Raw genomic sequence first — 17,603 nt, 5'->3', positions numbered from 1 at the left:
GGAGCATTGCGGCGGATCGGAAAGTGTGGTTGTCTTCATGTGTGCGGCGCTGATGAGGTCGGACAGAGGAGTGCACAATGTACTCGTCTGCCTGGGCAACAATGTGACAAAGCTCCTCATGCATGGACGCGCACATGCGTTATGGTAACTTTGCATGAACGTATGAGGATCTCACCATGATGCCCCTCAAGCGGTTACGCTGGAACCAGCCAGCAGTGAAGGACAAAAACCCATTGCTAGGACACTGAATCTAAAAGGTGGAAGCAGGGAAGGTTACGGTGATCTTAGAAAAAGGGGACAACCTGTTTCAATAGAAAAATAGAGGAATTCTGAGCGGCTGATTAAATGTCTTTGGCACTTATAAAACACAGCATATACAAAGAGATCAACACTGAGTGAAAAGGCCAAACTTGAAAGGTTAACATAATCTGCCTTTATCCATATATCAGTCTGGCCAGTCCGGGGTGTATTTGTGCCTGAACCGGCCCGTATTCTACTGTCTCTCCGTCCACCGTGATCACACCCTCTCGAGAGATGGGCTCCAGCCGCAGCGCCTGCACCTTCTCGTAGACCAGGTATGGGCAGCCGCATGCTAAATGTGCTCCTTTCTCCATGGCAAGGAAGAGGCGTAGGAGGGCGGGGCGGGAGATTCCGGCAGTCACGTAAAAGAGGTGGATGATTCCGTCATCCGCCGTGGCATCGGGGACTGCCCATAAGTCCTCGGCCAGGTGAGACTGGTATATTGCCAGCACCAAGACAAAGTCCTCCGCCTTGACAACAGTCCAGCTCTCTGGGACCGGCTGCTCTAGTCCAGGTAGCAAAGAGTCCAGGGGCGCTCGGATTTTGCCATCACAGGGAGTTTCGAGTCTTCTCACATTAATGGAGGAGTTACTGATGGTGTTTGTGTTGGCGTTTGCGTTGTCGCAATGGCGATGTTGGTTGCGTGTCGGAGAAGAGTTTGGGATGAGCTGGCAGGGGAGGGAGGAGCACAGCGAGGGCCGCTGAGGTGTGGAAGGAAGGTTTGGTTTTTGGTTTATGGGTAGGTACGCCAACCTGCCCTGGTACACTCGAAGACTGGCCAGGCGCACCAGGGTACCCATCAGGAAGCGGATCGCGCCGACGTGGCGGTACTTCTCACTCTCGATGTCCACGTCGGCCACGAAACCCCAGGCCAAGGACAGGAAGGAGAAGACGCGCTGTTTGGAAGCTAAATGTATCGACACCAAGTCCAAGGAACCGACCAGACCCTTGCACAACATGAAGCCACAACTCAGAAGCAGTTCTTCATTCCACGCAGGGGGTGACCTGAGGGAGACAAGAACTACATTAAAAAAAAAAAAGTAAAACTTCTACCAATAAGGTTTGCAATTTCTAAAGATTCTGAGTTTTAAGGGAAGGGTCAAGAAGTGTAACCATGTGTGTTCTTGCTCCACATCTTGTCCATAAACTAAGAGAATGCAGCTCAACTTCTGACGAGTAGACACCATGCTAGGCACAGGTGTAAACAATTAAAAAACAAAATAAAAAGGCTAGTGGGGCAGCACTACGACGCATCTGAAAAGCGTTTGCATCACAGTTCTGAGATCCTGGGTTCAATCCCGGCCCTCCCTGTGTGAAGTTTGCATGTTCTCCCCGTGCCTGCGTGGGTTTTCTCTGGGCACTCCGGTTTCCTCCCACATCCCAAAAACATGCAACATTAATTGGACACTCTAAATTGCCCCTAGGTGTGAGTGTGAGTGTGGCTGTTTGTCTCTTTGTGCCCTGCGATTGGCTGGCAACCAGTTCAGGGTGTACCCCGCCTCCTGCCCCTTGACAGCTGGGATAGGTTCCAGCAATCCCGCGACCCTCGTGAGGATAAAGCGGCTAAGAAAATGGGTGGATGTATGAAAAAGGGTAGTGCCGTGTAAACAATTTTCAGCAGCGCGACATAGTGAGCCAACAACATTCATACTGGTACTGCTGCATTGGCCTGCTGTTTGTTTTCCTAGGAAAAAAGACCTACTATTCGTGTTGCACTTTCCTAAAAAGAAAAGATTCAAGCTGTTCATGTCTCATTTAAATGCTAATAAAATGTTTTTGCTTTCACCAAAGATAAGCAGGTTAACTTGCATTTTGGGAACCAATTTGTGAAGTTAATAGCCAGGTACTTTATCAGGGTAACTGTTTTTTTTTTTTTTTTTTAAGGTCGGGCATACTGTTATCCCCCAAGCAATTGCACATTTATGCAGTTTCACTGTTATAACTGGTACCTTGCAGACAACTGCAACTACAATGTGGCCCACAATGAAAAGGTTATCAGCTTCCTAAAGTGACCTCTGCTGCAGTGAAGCACATTCACTTTGCGCCTGCGTATCTCCTTCCTTGCAAAGGATAATGTGACCAGTCAGCTTAGAGCATGATTTCACAGGAAGGAGATAAATCACTTTTTTTTTCTTCTTTTAGTCTCAGTAAGTAATTATTATTGGCTTTTCTCTTGCACTCTTACCCCATGCATTTAAATGACTCATTAATGGCCTGACTCACTGAGAATAGTGGTGGACAGACGCGGCCAAGGCGTTGCCAGAGCCACCCGGGAGAATCCCCAGAGGGGTCTGGATGGCCTCTTGCCAGTCGTCACGCTCCATCAGACCATTTATCACCTGGATGAACAAAGATAGAATCAGACCGGTGTTGACCACAAGTAATATCCAGACGTAGAACGCAAACATAGTTTGGTTCTTGTCCAAGAACCTCAAAGAGAAGCCCATCTCCGGACATGATAACCAGAGCATCCCATTGTGACAGGTCCGCCTTCTTCACCAGCTCCCGTGCGTGGTTCTGGTGCTCTGATTACACACAAACAGTGGAAGAAAATGAGAAACGAAAAAGCCATATCTCAGAGGGGTGAGGGGAAAAAGAAAAGCAAAAAAAAAAAAAAAAAAAAAAAAAAAATCGAGGGCAAGACAGACACGCTTACATCGTGGCCAGGGGAGATTAGGCATTCATTTTGCCCTTTTGAAGCCAGACATGTGACGCTAGGCTGCCCAGTGGCTCCTCAGCAGCTCCAAGGCAGCTTAACTGCTCTGTAAACATCTGTGACCAGCTAATGTTGCTGTACACTGTGGACATAATAGATGCATTCAGCTATTTAATGAATGCACCCTTACAAGCGTTGCCATGTACTGCCGTTGCTTGTTGACAACGTGCCACGTGTCACATTTGGGATAAAACACTAAAAAAATGCTATTGGAGAGATTAAGCCTCAGAAATATAATCTTTTCACAGCCATTACATTGTGTTAATCTTTTGCATCTTCTTTGAGCTCCGTTTTAGGACAGTGTTCATGTAAAAACGTCTTCCCATGAGTGGCATGTTCCTCTCAGTTTGTAACAACGTTTACGCGAAACTCTGCGTCATCAAAACACCGCATTTAAAGTACAATTCATGGCTGATAGGGATCTCGTATTGATCTGCATATGAAAGGAGGTGGTGTAATGAAACATGTTGGCCATTGGTTGTTTGGCTACACTTTTCGATGTAGGGCTGCAACCAAAGATTATTTTAATAATTGCTTAATATGTCATTTATTGTTTCGATTCACTAAGCAATGTAATTTTCATCTTTTTTTTTCAAAAGCAGGACATTATGTCAAAGACAGAAAATGGCCAAACGTACATTGTAACATGTCAGAAAAGAGCCAAAAATGTTGATCATTGCATTCCAATGTGAATTCGCACGGTTACAAAATGTCTTATTTTGATTAAAACCATGAGAGGTTGAAATTCAGAAGATTTGAACAATGTTGAATTCATCAGTTTCTAATTGAGTAATGAAAATAGTTGTCAATTAGTTTTATATTCATGGATTTATTGATGCACCTGTAAGTCAATGCAGGAGACCACTGAGAAAAAAGTCATAGTGGTAAAATGGGTGTGTTGGTCATTAGAGGTTTTCATCGAATATTGGTTTTCTTCTTTGTGGTGGTGTGCAAATGTATTTGCGTGTGTGTGTTATCATACATGGGGAAAACAAGCAGTGTACATATAATTGTCAACAAAGCAAAAAAGAGCCAGTCAGACATGAATGAAGACGCGTAAATTAGCAGAAATCGCAGCAGTATGTATTGATCAAGGAAATACTGACTGACACACACAAACAACAATTCCCTTGGCCTTCTGACCGTTTTGCATGTGTGTATAGTATGTCAGGATGCTGCGATGTGGTGCTGTGCTGAAAGAGAAAGTGGCAGAAGGAGTAAGAAGGACAGCTCAGCAGTCGACTCAGCACTTGGAGCTTGCTGGGTCTCAAGCTGATGCATTACTTTCCAGCCACTTCACTCCTCAGGAGTGACTGACTAACACGCTACACTCAACCTGGTGTGCGGGGGTGCTGCTCAGTTATAATAGAAATAAATAAATGCATGAATGCATCAACTTTGGTGTATTTTTCAGCTGTTATATTTCACAAGCACGAACTTCCCTTCTCACACGTGTCACTTGACTAAGGTGGAGCCCAGGATGAAAGGAAAGCTAGGTGCATTGGATGCTTTGTGCGGTTTGGGAATGGTACAGTAGTCTTTATAGATATTTATTTTTCGACTTTCCCGTACAGTTGGAAAGTGTACTTCATTGAGGTAAATACAGATCAACCATGCGAACATGTTTTTAGCGATCCCAACCCATCATTTTTTTTTTCAACAAACTTTTTTTTTTTTTTGGGGGTGGGGTTGCAAGACAATTTGGGAGGAAAATGCCCAGGATGTCCCTTATTAAGCTATTCTAGTTAGTCTTTTATGTCTGATAGCTGATTATTATCTCATTAATATTTAATATGTAAATGATCTTTGCTCTGATTAAACATTGTTCTTCTTTATTTAGATATGGAAAACAGCTATTTACTTAGTATGAAATGTGGGCATGTCTAGTTGAATACAAACCTATTATTCTATTTAAATGGCAACTGTTTAATACACAGGTGAATTGAACCTTCTGCCATCAAGGGGAATTGTTTAATTGTTCTGCCTGTCACTATAGGCTGCTGACCAAAAATAGTTTTTATTTATTTATTTTTTGTCATGGCCCTGCCGGTCCCTGGCCTGGCCATACCAGTCCCAGATGCGGCACACACCTGCCGCAATCAGAAGAGGTGTACACCTGCGCCTCGTCTCGAGTAATTATGTCCCAGTTATATAGAACCACATGTACGGTCTGGCCTTTGCCAGATCATTGCTTCATGCCTCGTTCCCGCACTCTCGTAATCTCGTTCCTGATGTCCCGTGTAGCGACCCCTGCCTGCCCACTGACTTGCCTCCTACGCCTGACATTCTTGTTACTGTTGCTCCCGTTGACTGCCTGCCTGATCCCCCGACACTGGACTGAATAAATACGTTTCCAGAACTGCCTCTACATCTCCCGAGTCGTGCATTTGGGTCCAACCCCGAGTTCTGGTCATGACAGAATGAACTGACCAGAACAGAACCCAGCAGGGAAGACGCAATTTCACGGGGCACGTTGAAGGGGACGCCACCTGCCTGAAGATCAACCATCTCCTATCCGGGTGGACTCCGTTATGTCATGCTCTCCTACCTTGCCTCCCGCACCGCCCATGTGCCATGAATATGCTTCCCCACATCCAGGGTTACGCCGCCACTGCGCCATTATAGTCCAGTCACGCTTTTGTTAAGCTCTTTAGATGACTCATAGTTATTGGACATTGTTTCTCATTTTTTGGGTCCTGCCTTCTTGGACTGTGTTGTAGTGCACAACTTTAGTTTATAATAAAACCTATTGAACATCATGTCATTGTCTTCGAGTCCTGCATTTGGGTCTGCCCCCGCACCGTTGGTTCATCACAATTTTCAGACCATCTAAGTGAAATTGGATGACTTTTTGCATGCCTGCGACCCTAGTGAGGATAAGTGGTATGGAAAATGGAGGGATGGATGGAAATCTCATATCCTGCTTCTCTTTTCTCTCCCACCCTACCTTTGTTTCAACTGCATGGGAGATTTGGCTTCTGCATTTCCCAGGCTAATACTGCTGTGAGGATAGGCTGCATATTCTTGCGTGTCGAGTGGTTGATGCTGTCAAAACAGTGCTGCGGTAGTCATAGAGGGCGAGAGAGAGAGATGCTGCTGGATGAGTTAATGATGCACACAACTACATCTTTCAGAACAGGAAACGTACTGTGTGTGTGCATGTGTAGCAAGACTTACAGTCTGGCATGTTTTTTTTATATGAAGAGGGTATAAAATCTGCAAGAATTTAATAATATTGGCACTGGGGCTATTCCAAATTAAGAGTGTGTAAATGGGATCTTGGATGGCCTTGTCGTCAGTGGAGAGGTCCCATGCCGAGAAAGTTTAATCCCTTCCACTTCGACATGCTCACTTCTTTGATTTCATGTATGTACTATGTCTTCATTCTCAAAATGAAAAAAAAAATCCTGTACTGTTCTGTCCATCCATCCATTTTCTCTGTGCCACTGGTCCTCATAAGGGTCACTAGCGAGTTGTAGTTCATACCAGTTGACCTTGGATGAGAGGCAGCATACACCCCGGACTGGTTGCCAGCCAATCCCAGGGCACATATAGAGAAAGTGCACCACCGGATATTAAGGTGACGGCTGGTAAAATACTCTACAACTTGACTGAATGTTTGTGTTGTCAGACTACCTCAGGTGTTTAAACACCGCTCACAAGTCCAAGGTCAGAGGAGAGAAAGCTTTGATGCAAGTGTGCATGGGTGCGTGTCCGTTGCTGACCTGTGATGACAAGCGTGTATGGCACGGCGGCTTCCGTGAGCATGCCCTGCAGGTGGTTGGTGAAGAGCTGGAGAGCCTGGCCGCGCCCACTGAGAGGGTTCACCAGTATCATGACTCGGCAAGGCCGCCGTACCTCTGAGTTTTTGACGCCTGAATGTTGAACAGAGAGAAGCATCATGAATAGACACGAATCTGTACAACCTTTTTAAAATGTCTTAAATCCTGCGTAATCTTTACCTTCAGCAAAGTCCTTTATTTATTCAGAACAATATGAAAAGGTCTTTACCAGCTAGCTTTATCATTTCAATCATCCTATTCACAGAACTCAATTTCTCATAGTAAACGAGTAAATAGTATGACAGATATTGTCAAAACCATGCACACACACTTTCCCCTCATAGGGCCTTTATGAAAGTGAAACCACGTCAGTGTTTAATCACCTCAACATATTATTACATGTAGACAAGAAATTGAGCGTATAATAAGTACTTTTGAAATCAGAAGACAAGGATAACAGTTTGTTCCGGTTACTGCAAAAAGGAGTTTATGAACAAACAAAAAAATGCAACAACGCCACAATTTTATTGATTACATTACAGTGATAATAGTAATTTGAAATTTTAGTACAGCTTTTAGGAACAACTGTGGAAGTTAGCACACGTGATTCGCTTTCAATCTGCATACACATAAAATGATGTAGCGGGCTGGATCCGGCCCCCAGGCCTTGAGTTTGACACTATGCCATGAAGCATGAATAATTGACCATAAGGAGGACAAGCAGTAAGCCTATACAAAATGGATGGATGGATGGATGGATGACTTTGTTATCAACCACAGCAATTAGATGTAGCCAGAATAGGTGATGTATTTTTAATAACATTATATTTCAAATCTTCATCTATTCACTCATTTGCCAGTGTGTATCAAAAAATAATTGCGGGCTCCAGGATTTATACTCGGTATCTTAAATCTTCCATCTAACATCAGTCATCTTGAAGCCAGTAACCCACAATGCACTTGTGCTGCAGGACTTGGCCGTATATGACCCCAAGTTGGCGCTGTTAGACAGGTGCGATTCCAGAAGGAGGAGTGAGGAGAGAGTGTAAAAACAAACATGCACATGCCCAAACTGTGCCTCCATTCACCCACACACGGTCAGCATTGTTTTATTTGTATCAAAGCACAATGTGGCTTTCATGTACAAAAAGGGCCTCCACACTTCCAGAATGTCAGATACAATGGTGGAAATTGACAGCGAAAGAGCTTTTGACCAGCTTTTGCGAAACACAACCTTAATTCATCCATCATTTTTCTATTTCTCTTGTCTTGTTCAGGATTGGAGAGAGCTGGAGCCTATCTTATCCTTTGGGTAAAAGGAGATTACACCCTGGACTGATCATCAGCGGCTTCACAGGGAACATAGCGACAGAAAAATCATTCACACTCACATTCACACTGTGACCGAGTGCGAACTGAACCCACCTGGCCTGTAAGGAAATTAGTCAATTGTACAACTAGACTACAACATACACACCATTTTAACAATACTGTAAATCCAGGCTCCCTAGCTCCAGTGTGTTTTTAAACATTGAAATAAAGACAGTGATTCGGGGGCAATTTAGTCTTCATTCAACCTACCATGCATGACTTCAGATTGTGGGAGGAAGCTCGCATACCCCCCAGAAAACCCACAAAACCACGAGCTGAACATGCAAACTCTACACAAGAAGGAATGAGCCAAAATTGGAACCAGAAATTTCACAAGTGTAAGGCAGACACACAAACCACTAGTGCACATACTGTACAGGTAGACTATAACTGAACCTAAATATTTCACGAAAAAGAATGAATAGAGAGTCACTGATGGTGTAGTGGTCCACACGCCTGCCTTTTGTGCCGGCAGCGTGGGATCAATTCCCGCTCATTGATGGTGTCGATATCTGCCCTATGACTGACTGGCAACCAGTTCAGGGTGTAGTCCACCTTTCGCCCTAGCTTGCTGGGATAGGCTCCAGTTTTCCCGCAACCCTTGTGAGGATAAGCAGCTTGGATAATGACATAACATGACATTAATGGATAGGAGCTAAGCATTAATAGAAATGCTTCTCCTCTATCAGTGCAGATTCATAAGCCTTTGAGTGAGTCACAGTTCAAAGACAGTTATTGACTAACATCCTTTTTGTACACTGCTCTGCCTGGAATTATGGGAAACAGTCCGAAATGGAGAAGACAGGATGTGATGTGTGCGCAAGTCGTGTGTGATGTGAAGTCAGACATGTTCAGGTACATTCTGTGCAGTTCACACAACAACTACACACACAGCAGGTGGATGGATGACAAATAGACAGAATATCTGACTGGATGCTGTTATTTGCTAGATTTTTTTACGAGTTTAAGTTCCAAATTCTGAATTAATTACAGTGTACTGTTCAAATGAGCCATGTAGATATCATTGTTTAATTTTACTAAATACCTGGCAGACAAAAAGAAGTATAAATCAACTATTTACCATTTAGCGGAAATTGGACTGAGCTTCTTAGAGCCACAGCTACAGAAAGTCCTTACTCAAGATCAGTGTTGACATATTTTCTAGTTGAGCTGGTTTTGCCTCACATATGTATTCATTGTGCATTGTGTGCATTGAGCTATGCAGAGGAGCTACACGCACAACCGGCTGTGTGTTCAGAAACCAACACGTGAATTGCGATTTATTTCACATCCCAATTGTATCCCCTCAAGTTATATTTTATACAGTGTGTATTACGTATTGAAAATTATTTTGGTGACCACCAGGATTTCGGAGACCCAAAAATTATGAAAGGTCAGTCACATTTTCAGTTCAAATTACCAAATATTGTGATGCGGAGACTGACTTGTTGGTGCTCTGCTCTCAGTCATGTTATTTCTAAATTGCGTAAAAGTACAAATGTATGTGCAAAATATGCAAGGTACACTATTTTGGTAACTAGTTGTCATCAGTTTATTGTATTAATTTGCCAATTATTTGATGATTATTGGATGAATAGAAAATAAATATTTATAAATTATTAATGACCAGTGGGTTGATTTAAGGAAAAAAATAGTCAGTATCTGGCCAACTGGCCATATTCTGGCCTGCGCTAGAATAATGTGCGCAAATACGCAAAAATCCATCACCAGGCTGGAGGGCACAATATGTTGACAGGGTGTGTCACAGAGAGGAAGGCAAAGTTTCACAGGGGTTTGAGATGCTGGCTGAGGGCAGAGGTTTACTGGTGACGCAAATGTAAGTCATGCTAGAAGCCACAGCATGCAACCTCTCTCTCTCTCTCTCTCTCTCACACACACACACACACACAAATGCACTCACACACACAAATGCACACAAAAACTGGAGTGCCGCAGTGGTTGGCCTGCGTTTCATGTCCAGCCTCAGGTCCTCTCATGTGGTGTTTGCTTGCTCTCAACTGTTATTTTACACTGTAGTTGTGTGTGCTTTTTTTTCCCCCCAGGTGTTCCCAAAAACATGCACTAGGTTCAATAAAGAGTCTAAATTGTCCAAAGGTGTCAGTGGTCTACTATTTGCTCTGCCATTGGCTGTTAGCATCAACATGGCATGTTTCCTTATTTAGATTTCATTCATCCCTGTGAGAATTCTACAACTGGTACTGAATGAAAGCCTTTGTGCCAAATTGTCATAGCAATCCTGTTGAAAGAAAAGAAAATAATCCACTACTTTTTGTGAATTAATAACCCCAGAAGCAAAAATAGACAGCATCACTCTGAAAACACCTTCCTGTTCCCTCACCGTTGCGCTTCCATCAGGGCAACTCAAGAAAGTATGTGTGTATAATATGTGTCTTGTTACAGAGTGGTTAGCTTCTCTTTTTGTGGAAACATGTGAAATGTTACATTAAGTTATTAATAACACTTTTTCGCCTGTGACTCTTGGAGCCTGAGATGAATTAATTCTCTTTTAAATTAAGTCTGTGGCGGGGGGGGGGGGGGTGAACATGCAAGTCTATTGGTGTCAGTTGTGTGGAGGTTTCACTTTAGTTACTTTATTTTGTGTGGTGTTGACAAGTGCAAATTAAATAATAAACTCGTGAATACAGTTAATGGAAATAATCCAAATACACATTTGATGACTTGAGTCATAAACTGTCAAAATTGTCATAACTCTGATTGTAAGCATTGCCAGCAGATGTAATCTACACATTCACTCTAAACGTTCCTTTCTTATCAAATTTCAAGTTTGTCAATTGTCAGGCAATTTGACATATATAATAATACAAATCTTGCACTTCTGTTCCACTTTTAATCCAACCTTACCATCTGCAGCAAACGCAAATGCAATTAACTTTAGGAAAAAATACTTCATAAAGGATTAGGGATTCACACTGTCTTTCATACAGCCTCTTAACACCACAACAGTTTTCAGTTCAGTCGGTTTTACAGGATGCTTTGGATTTGGAAACAAGATTATAAATTAAAGATGTGTTGTCTGAAAACAGGATAAAAAGAGGGTGATCTGCATGAGATTCTCCTCAAACTGTCAAACTGGATCAATGGTATGTGACATTCAAGACTCTACGACCTCATTTTTGGTCAGGTCAATAGAAGGACAAAGACCATGAGCCACTTTTTACCTCTCAGGTTACAGTCTTCCATTCTGCCTGCCCAACTCCTGCACACCGCAGACCACAGGGAGGCTGGATGCACACAGCATCTTATTTAAATGTCTCACTGGTCCTTCTTGCTTCCATTTGGGCCAACTCGTCATTCCAAATGAACTACTAAAGCATGGGCTGTTTGCTAAAAACAGAATCTTACAATATTTAATTGTAAAGGTTGTACATCTGTGTAGACGCTCAGTAATCTAGGTCAAGGAAATCCACAAAGGTTGAATCGAGGCAACTGGACTGTTCTTATTTGTTGAAGAAATTTCACCTTTAAGACAGAAGACGTCCTCAGTTGAATTTTTTTTTTTGGTGTGTAGTCACTTTATTTATCCCCTGGGAGTGGTCAACAGGGTGTTTGTTCGTTGCCCAGTGTAATTAGTCAAACGACATCCTGCATACCAATCAGTAATTCCATCGTCTTGTGGCAAAACAGTAAGTTAGTGAAATCCTTCCTCTTGAACGAAGCAATCTTTGGTGGTTGAAATGTCAAAAGATTGTTATAGGAACAAGATAGGTAGGACCTCAGACATCCTCTTTTGAGAGTTGTCTTTTCTAATTTTACATGGCTGGCTAATTTTACACCTCTTTCAAACCAGCTTTCCTCCCAATACAGAATTTGGATGTTTTTGTCCTTCATTGAATATCCCTTTTTCTGGAGATCCAAATGAGCCTCCCATTGATGATCTTCCTCTTCTTTCTTCTTTTCCTTTCGGCTTGTCCCATTAGGGGTCGCCACAGTGTGTCATCTTTTTCCATCTAAGCCTATCTCGTGCATCTTCCTCTCTAACACCCACTGTCCTCATGTCCTCCCTCACAACATCCATCAACCTTTTCTTTGGTCTTCCTCTCGCTCTTTTGCCTGGCAGCTAAATCCTCAGCACCCTTGTACCAACATACTCACTTTCTTGTCTCTGAACATGTCCAAACCATTGAAGTCTGCTCTCTCGAACCTTGTCTCCAAAACATCCAACGCTGGCTGTCCCTCTAATGAGTTTATTTCTAATCCTTTCCAACCTGTTCACTCCAAGCGAGAACCTCAGCATCTTCATTTTTGCTACCTCAAGTTCTGCTTCCTGTTGTTTCTTAGGTCCCACCGTCCCTAAACCGTACATCATGGTCACCCTCACCACTGTTTCATAAACTTTGCCCTTCATCCTTGCGGAGACTCTTCTGTCACATTGAACACCAGACACCTTCTGCCAACTGTTCCACCCCACTTGGACCCGTTTCTTCACTTCCTTACCACACTCTCAATTGCTCTGTATTGTTGACCCCAAGTATTGGAAGCCTCCCATTGACGATGCTCCGTGTAATTGTGCAGCAGCTCCTTATTCTCCCCAAAACGCATTGCCAAGAAAGCATTGCTGAGTTTGCTTCTGATTTGTTGCATTGGGAGTACAGTATGTGGTATTAGGCAATGTTTATATTGTAGATTATAATATTGTAGATTACATACAGTAAATTGCCTGAAGTGAGGTCAGTTGTGGGGATGCAATGTTCTCAGGAATTGCACTCAGCAATTTTGCTTCCATAGTGAGCGACACTTCACTAAATATCAGAACTGAAAAAGGATTTTGGATTAAAGGTGAACAAGTCTTCAATAAACACGAGAAAGTCCAGTTGTCTTTGCAAACCTTGCCAATATAAAAGTTGGACACTCACCAGACACCTTATCATACGATATAATCTACTTAGATCTGAAACAATAGCTTTAAGGTAATTATTAATCTTGAAATAATTGCTTCTTTAACAAACACTGAGCTGCAACACATACAAACACAATACAACAACACTCACTACCATAATATGCAATATACACTCTCTGCTCTGTGGGAACAATGACTACGACTGGAACTAAATTGGGGACCTTCTCTGCCTCGTCTTCTAGCATATAATAAGTCTTCATCTCTTCCAGTTGACAGTCCCTCCCAGAAAGTAGTGGCAAAACACTAAAGCCATGCAATTATAAACACAGACTTGCCTGTATACTGTAAAACCCCTAAAAATAAATTTGCTTCTACATCTGCGATACAGCTAACAATGAGTGACGACATAGCGGAGTAAATACTGCAGTTTGCAATCAAACCTGAGCATGAGTATCCTTGTGAAGGCTGAATTGTTTATTCAGCTCTTATCGGTTCTCATTAGATTGCTCATGTGACTAATGAGGATAAAAAAAGAGATGCTTCCCAGTTAGTGAGGCAAAACAAACAACTGTGCTGCATCACATGCATCTTCCTCCCATATGAATGACAGAGTTATTAGCAGAGTAAACAACTCTTATATTGTTTACATGTTTAATTACTACCTCATTGTAGTCCAGGATGAGGGGCTAATGAGATTGGAAGGCAGAGGAGGACAAGACCTCATTAGACAACTTTAGCTGCAGCAGTCGGCTATGTTTTCATTTTCCGCACGTCAACAATCAACTCTCTGTGGGATTTTACTGCACAGATGAATGGAGAGTGAGCAGCAGCTCCACTCTTGTTGACGCTGTAGCAGTTTGAAATGTAAATAGAACTAAAGTTACGGGACAGTCAGCCTTGAGGAAAATGGAAGAAAAGAGAGTTAGTCTCCTGTGTCTACCTCCTTCCTATCTTTAAGATTTTAAGGTCAGAATTGGTAAATAAGCAGCCAAACTCACGGATGTTGTGTGAGCCATGTTGTAATCCACTTTTAATAAAGCAAATTGTAAACCAGAAGGTACCTGATATGATCCACCCAACCATGTTATTGGTTTTATAGTTTTCCGATTGTTTGTTATTTCTACTTCCAGAGGTGGGTAGAATAGCCAAGGTTTGTACAAAAGGAAGAGTACTGTTGCTTGAGAACAATACGTCAAATTAAAAATATTTACTGAGAAAGAGTAAGAAAGTACTCGGTGAAAAAATGACGAGCAAGGAGTAACTGTTGAGCAACTTTGTTTTTTGTTTTTTTTTTTTAAATCAGATCATCAATCTTAAATAAAATAAAAATTCAAAATATGAGGAAATCCACACATATCTGCCACCAAATAAGGTTTTAAATACCCAGAAACCAACAACACATGCACTAGGCCTGATAGAAACATTATTTGCTTTATTAGTTGTTTGCTGAACAGACCTAATAATGAAAGTGTGTGTGTGCACGAGAGAGAGAGCAAGAGAGAGAGAGGAGAGAGAGAGAGAGAGAGAGAGAGAGAGAGAGAGAGAGAGAGAGAGAGAGAGAGAGAGAGGAGAGAGAGAGAGAGTGGGAGATTAGGATTACAGCACGGCACGTATTCCTAGAAAGCATGTTTTACCGGGATTTATGACTATAAAATGGGGCTAATGTTGCTCAATGCATGGCCAAAACAACAGAAACATCTGCATCTTACCGCAACGTGTTTTTTTTAACTAGAAGTGGTCTGTAATATCTACATTTGGGCAGATGCAAGACTACACTTTATAAAGTTTTTTTTTTTTTTTTTGAGTTTAGGTCTCAATTCTGGTTTTTCTCTGTGGAGTTTGCATGTCCTCCCCATACAGTGATAAACAGAATAATTAAATGCTATTTCTCTCTGAACTTGTGTACTGTATTTACTTTTTATGGATGTTTTTTTCTTCTTCTGTAGCCCCAAAAATGTTGGGAAACAGAATATGAATGGATGTATAACTGGATGATTCATTGATTACAAAGGTGTGACCAAACCTTTGGCCCATATTACTAATTCAGTCAGCTATGTGTGTGATTCTAGAATGCTTTTTCCACACAGGCAGATTTAATGAATAGATGGAAGGTGACGCAGCTTCTAAGCAAGTAGAGCAGGTTATTGTCAGATGGAAATGCGAGAATGCTTTCAGAAAAACTTGTTTTACAAATAGGATTGTGTGTCAGTTTGAACGTGATTCATCCTGTTAAAAATCAGAATTTAAGACAGAAAGCAGAGTACTTGGTGGCATGCTGTTCTATTTGAATTTTGACATAAAACGATATTTTATATTATGCACCCTTCCGGAATAGGAACACATTTCCCATTTCCCCCTACATGAAATTTGAAAAACTTCTTAACATAAAACAGAAAAATGTACTTGTGTATATTATATCACTTTATACTCTGTATGACCCTACATATCAGATATTCATTCATTCTCTGTACATCTTGGGGTTGCAGATGCGCTGGAGCCAATCCCAGTTGACCTTAGATGAGACGCGGTTGGTTGCCAGCCAATCACATGGCACATAAAGACAAGCAACCATTCACATTTACATTCACACCTAAGGACAATATAAAGTCTTCATCAACCTACCATGCATGTTTTTGGAATGTGGGAGGAAACCTGAGCACCCAGAGAAAGCCCATGCATTCATGGGGAAAACATGCAAGCAAGATTTTAACCCAAGACCTCTGAAATGTAAGGCAGATGTCAGCCACTGTTCTGCCCATATCAAAAAGGAGTTTTAAATCAGCTTCATTGTTATGATGTTGTTGATTTCGTCCTTACAAGAATTAAATACAATGTAACACTTTTTGCCACATTTTTTGCTTCAATTTAATTGACACTGCGCTGCTCCCCCTCAACACAGTGTAACACAAATTAGTATTAAGTCATTTTTTTGCAGAATGTAACGAATATATACCTATAGTATTAATCTATACGTATTGCACCATTATTTGTGTTCCATTACTTCATGTTATTTTTACAGCACTCCTATCTCCAATTTCTACTCACAAGTCAAAGAAACAAATAAAAAATCATCCGAAAGATTGTTCATATCTCAAGGCAGCAGTGTCAATGTTAAACATCTCAAACATTATATAATAGTAATTGAGTTCAACCATGTTACTTAAACATTTTAGCATCCAGAGGAAGACAAAAAAAATGATGAGCTAAAACGACTCAGCAGAAATGACACGAAACTAATTGCTTTGACTATGGTTACTCCTAAAAAGTAAGTCCTCTCTTCTGTTTTCCATATTTTCTAAAATTCATTCACCTATGACGATCATTCACTCAAACCAATGCAACCCTGTTACTTCAAACGAAATTTAATATTAGTGTTTTTCTTTTATCAGTATAGCATAAAAATCCAATGAAAACGAAGGTTTTTATATTTTTTTTCTGGGAAACATACCCCCCGTCAAAAAATAAAAAATACTGTAAAGTTAAATGGTGCATGCTCGAATGACCCATATAACCTGCATTTGAATGTAAACAACGTGACCTTCCTCACCGTCTTTCCGGAGCGCCTGCTGCACAGAGGCATCCCTGATGGCACAAGCCCACCTTTCAGCCTCGCGTAGGTTGGTCCGGGCGTCCTGGACCAACGCCACCCGAAAGGACTGCTCCACTCGCTGCCGGGCCACGCCGGCGCTCATCCAGCGCCGCTTGAAGGGGTAGAAATAGGAGGTAAAGTAGGCTCCTACATCCCCGCCGTCAGTTCCTCTGTACGCCCGGCAGCCGACGCAGTCCGTCAAGTTGAAGACCGCCTTAGTCCGGCCGGGAGACGAAGAGATCCTCTGGATGGTCAGGACGCTCTCAGTCAGGCTCACGGAGTACCGTACCTTGTCGTCGAGTGTGTCTGAAAACTCTCCATAAAGCATGCCTACGAAGCCGTTCCACTGGCGGGGTGGCTCCGCTTCAGCGGTGTCCTTCTCCATCCCGGCCAGGTCGGTGCGGGGATGGCGGTGCGGTAGCGAGTCTCAAGTGGAGTTCTGCTGCGGGACGCTGCGAGCGCGAGCATACCTTTGCTGGTTGGAGGCTCTTCCTAGTGGCCAAAAGAGGGAGTGCAGCTAACAAGCGCCGATTGTACACGCTTATTTGATTTAAAAGGAAAAAAAATGCATACATTTTGATTTTGCATGCACGTACATTGTTTGTTCCGGGTCATTGATAATACAAATATGAACTGCAGGTCTTCTAAAAATGTATTGAAAAAATGTTTCAAAGAAATGGGAAATGTATGTATTGACCAAATATGTATCACTATATAATAATGCATGATTACATCTCTTTGACACCCCCCCCCAAAGTTGTATGTCTACTTAAAGGCGTCATGTACAAAAACGAATTTATCCCATTTAAGAAATGTACAGAAACAAATCACGTGATTTATAAAACTAAACGCTTATTTCATCTTATTTCATCATCTCTTTGGGGAGGTTTTATTATAGCATGATTGTACTGCTGAATATTATAAATATTACCAAAGCATAAGTCGTGCTTAATGTTAAACACTTTG

The 17,603-nt window shown here is 42.1% G+C and overlaps 1 protein-coding gene across 1 annotated transcript; it reads right to left on the bottom strand.

Moving 5' to 3' along the window:
- Positions 1-127: 127 nt before the first annotated feature.
- Positions 128-16,796, bottom strand: LOC133514560 (sphingosine kinase 1). Its single transcript, XM_061846363.1, has 6 exons — positions 16,596-16,796; positions 6,742-6,891; positions 2,731-2,825; positions 2,524-2,639; positions 991-1,305; positions 128-867 (listed from the first exon to the last, which is right to left on the bottom strand). The coding sequence occupies exons 1-6, from the start codon at positions 16,738-16,740 to the stop codon at positions 435-437; spliced, it is 1,254 nt and encodes a 417-aa protein (XP_061702347.1). The 5' UTR covers positions 16,741-16,796; the 3' UTR covers positions 128-434.
- Between the last annotated feature and the right edge of the window lie 807 nt (positions 16,797-17,603).

This window comes from Syngnathoides biaculeatus, chromosome 16 (assembly GCF_019802595.1).
Source record: "Syngnathoides biaculeatus isolate LvHL_M chromosome 16, ASM1980259v1, whole genome shotgun sequence".
NCBI lineage: Eukaryota > Metazoa > Chordata > Actinopteri > Syngnathiformes > Syngnathidae > Syngnathoides > Syngnathoides biaculeatus.
Note: the sequence above shows the minus strand (reverse complement) of the source record. Positions and strands in the feature narration are given on the sequence as shown.

Bases quoted from the DNA above. Each gene is read 5' to 3' on its own strand.
- LOC133514560 (XM_061846363.1), bottom strand. From the start codon at position 16,740: ATGAGCGCCGGCGTGGCCCGGCAGCGAGTGGAGCAGTCCTTTCGGGTG. The intron at 6,892-16,595 runs GTGAGGAAGGTC...TTCAACATTCAG, and splicing joins GCAGGCGCTCCGGAAAGACG to GCGTCAAAAACTCAGAGGTA. The intron at 2,640-2,730 runs GTTCTTGGACAA...TTGTTCATCCAG, and splicing joins GAGATGGGCTTCTCTTTGAG to GTGATAAATGGTCTGATGGA.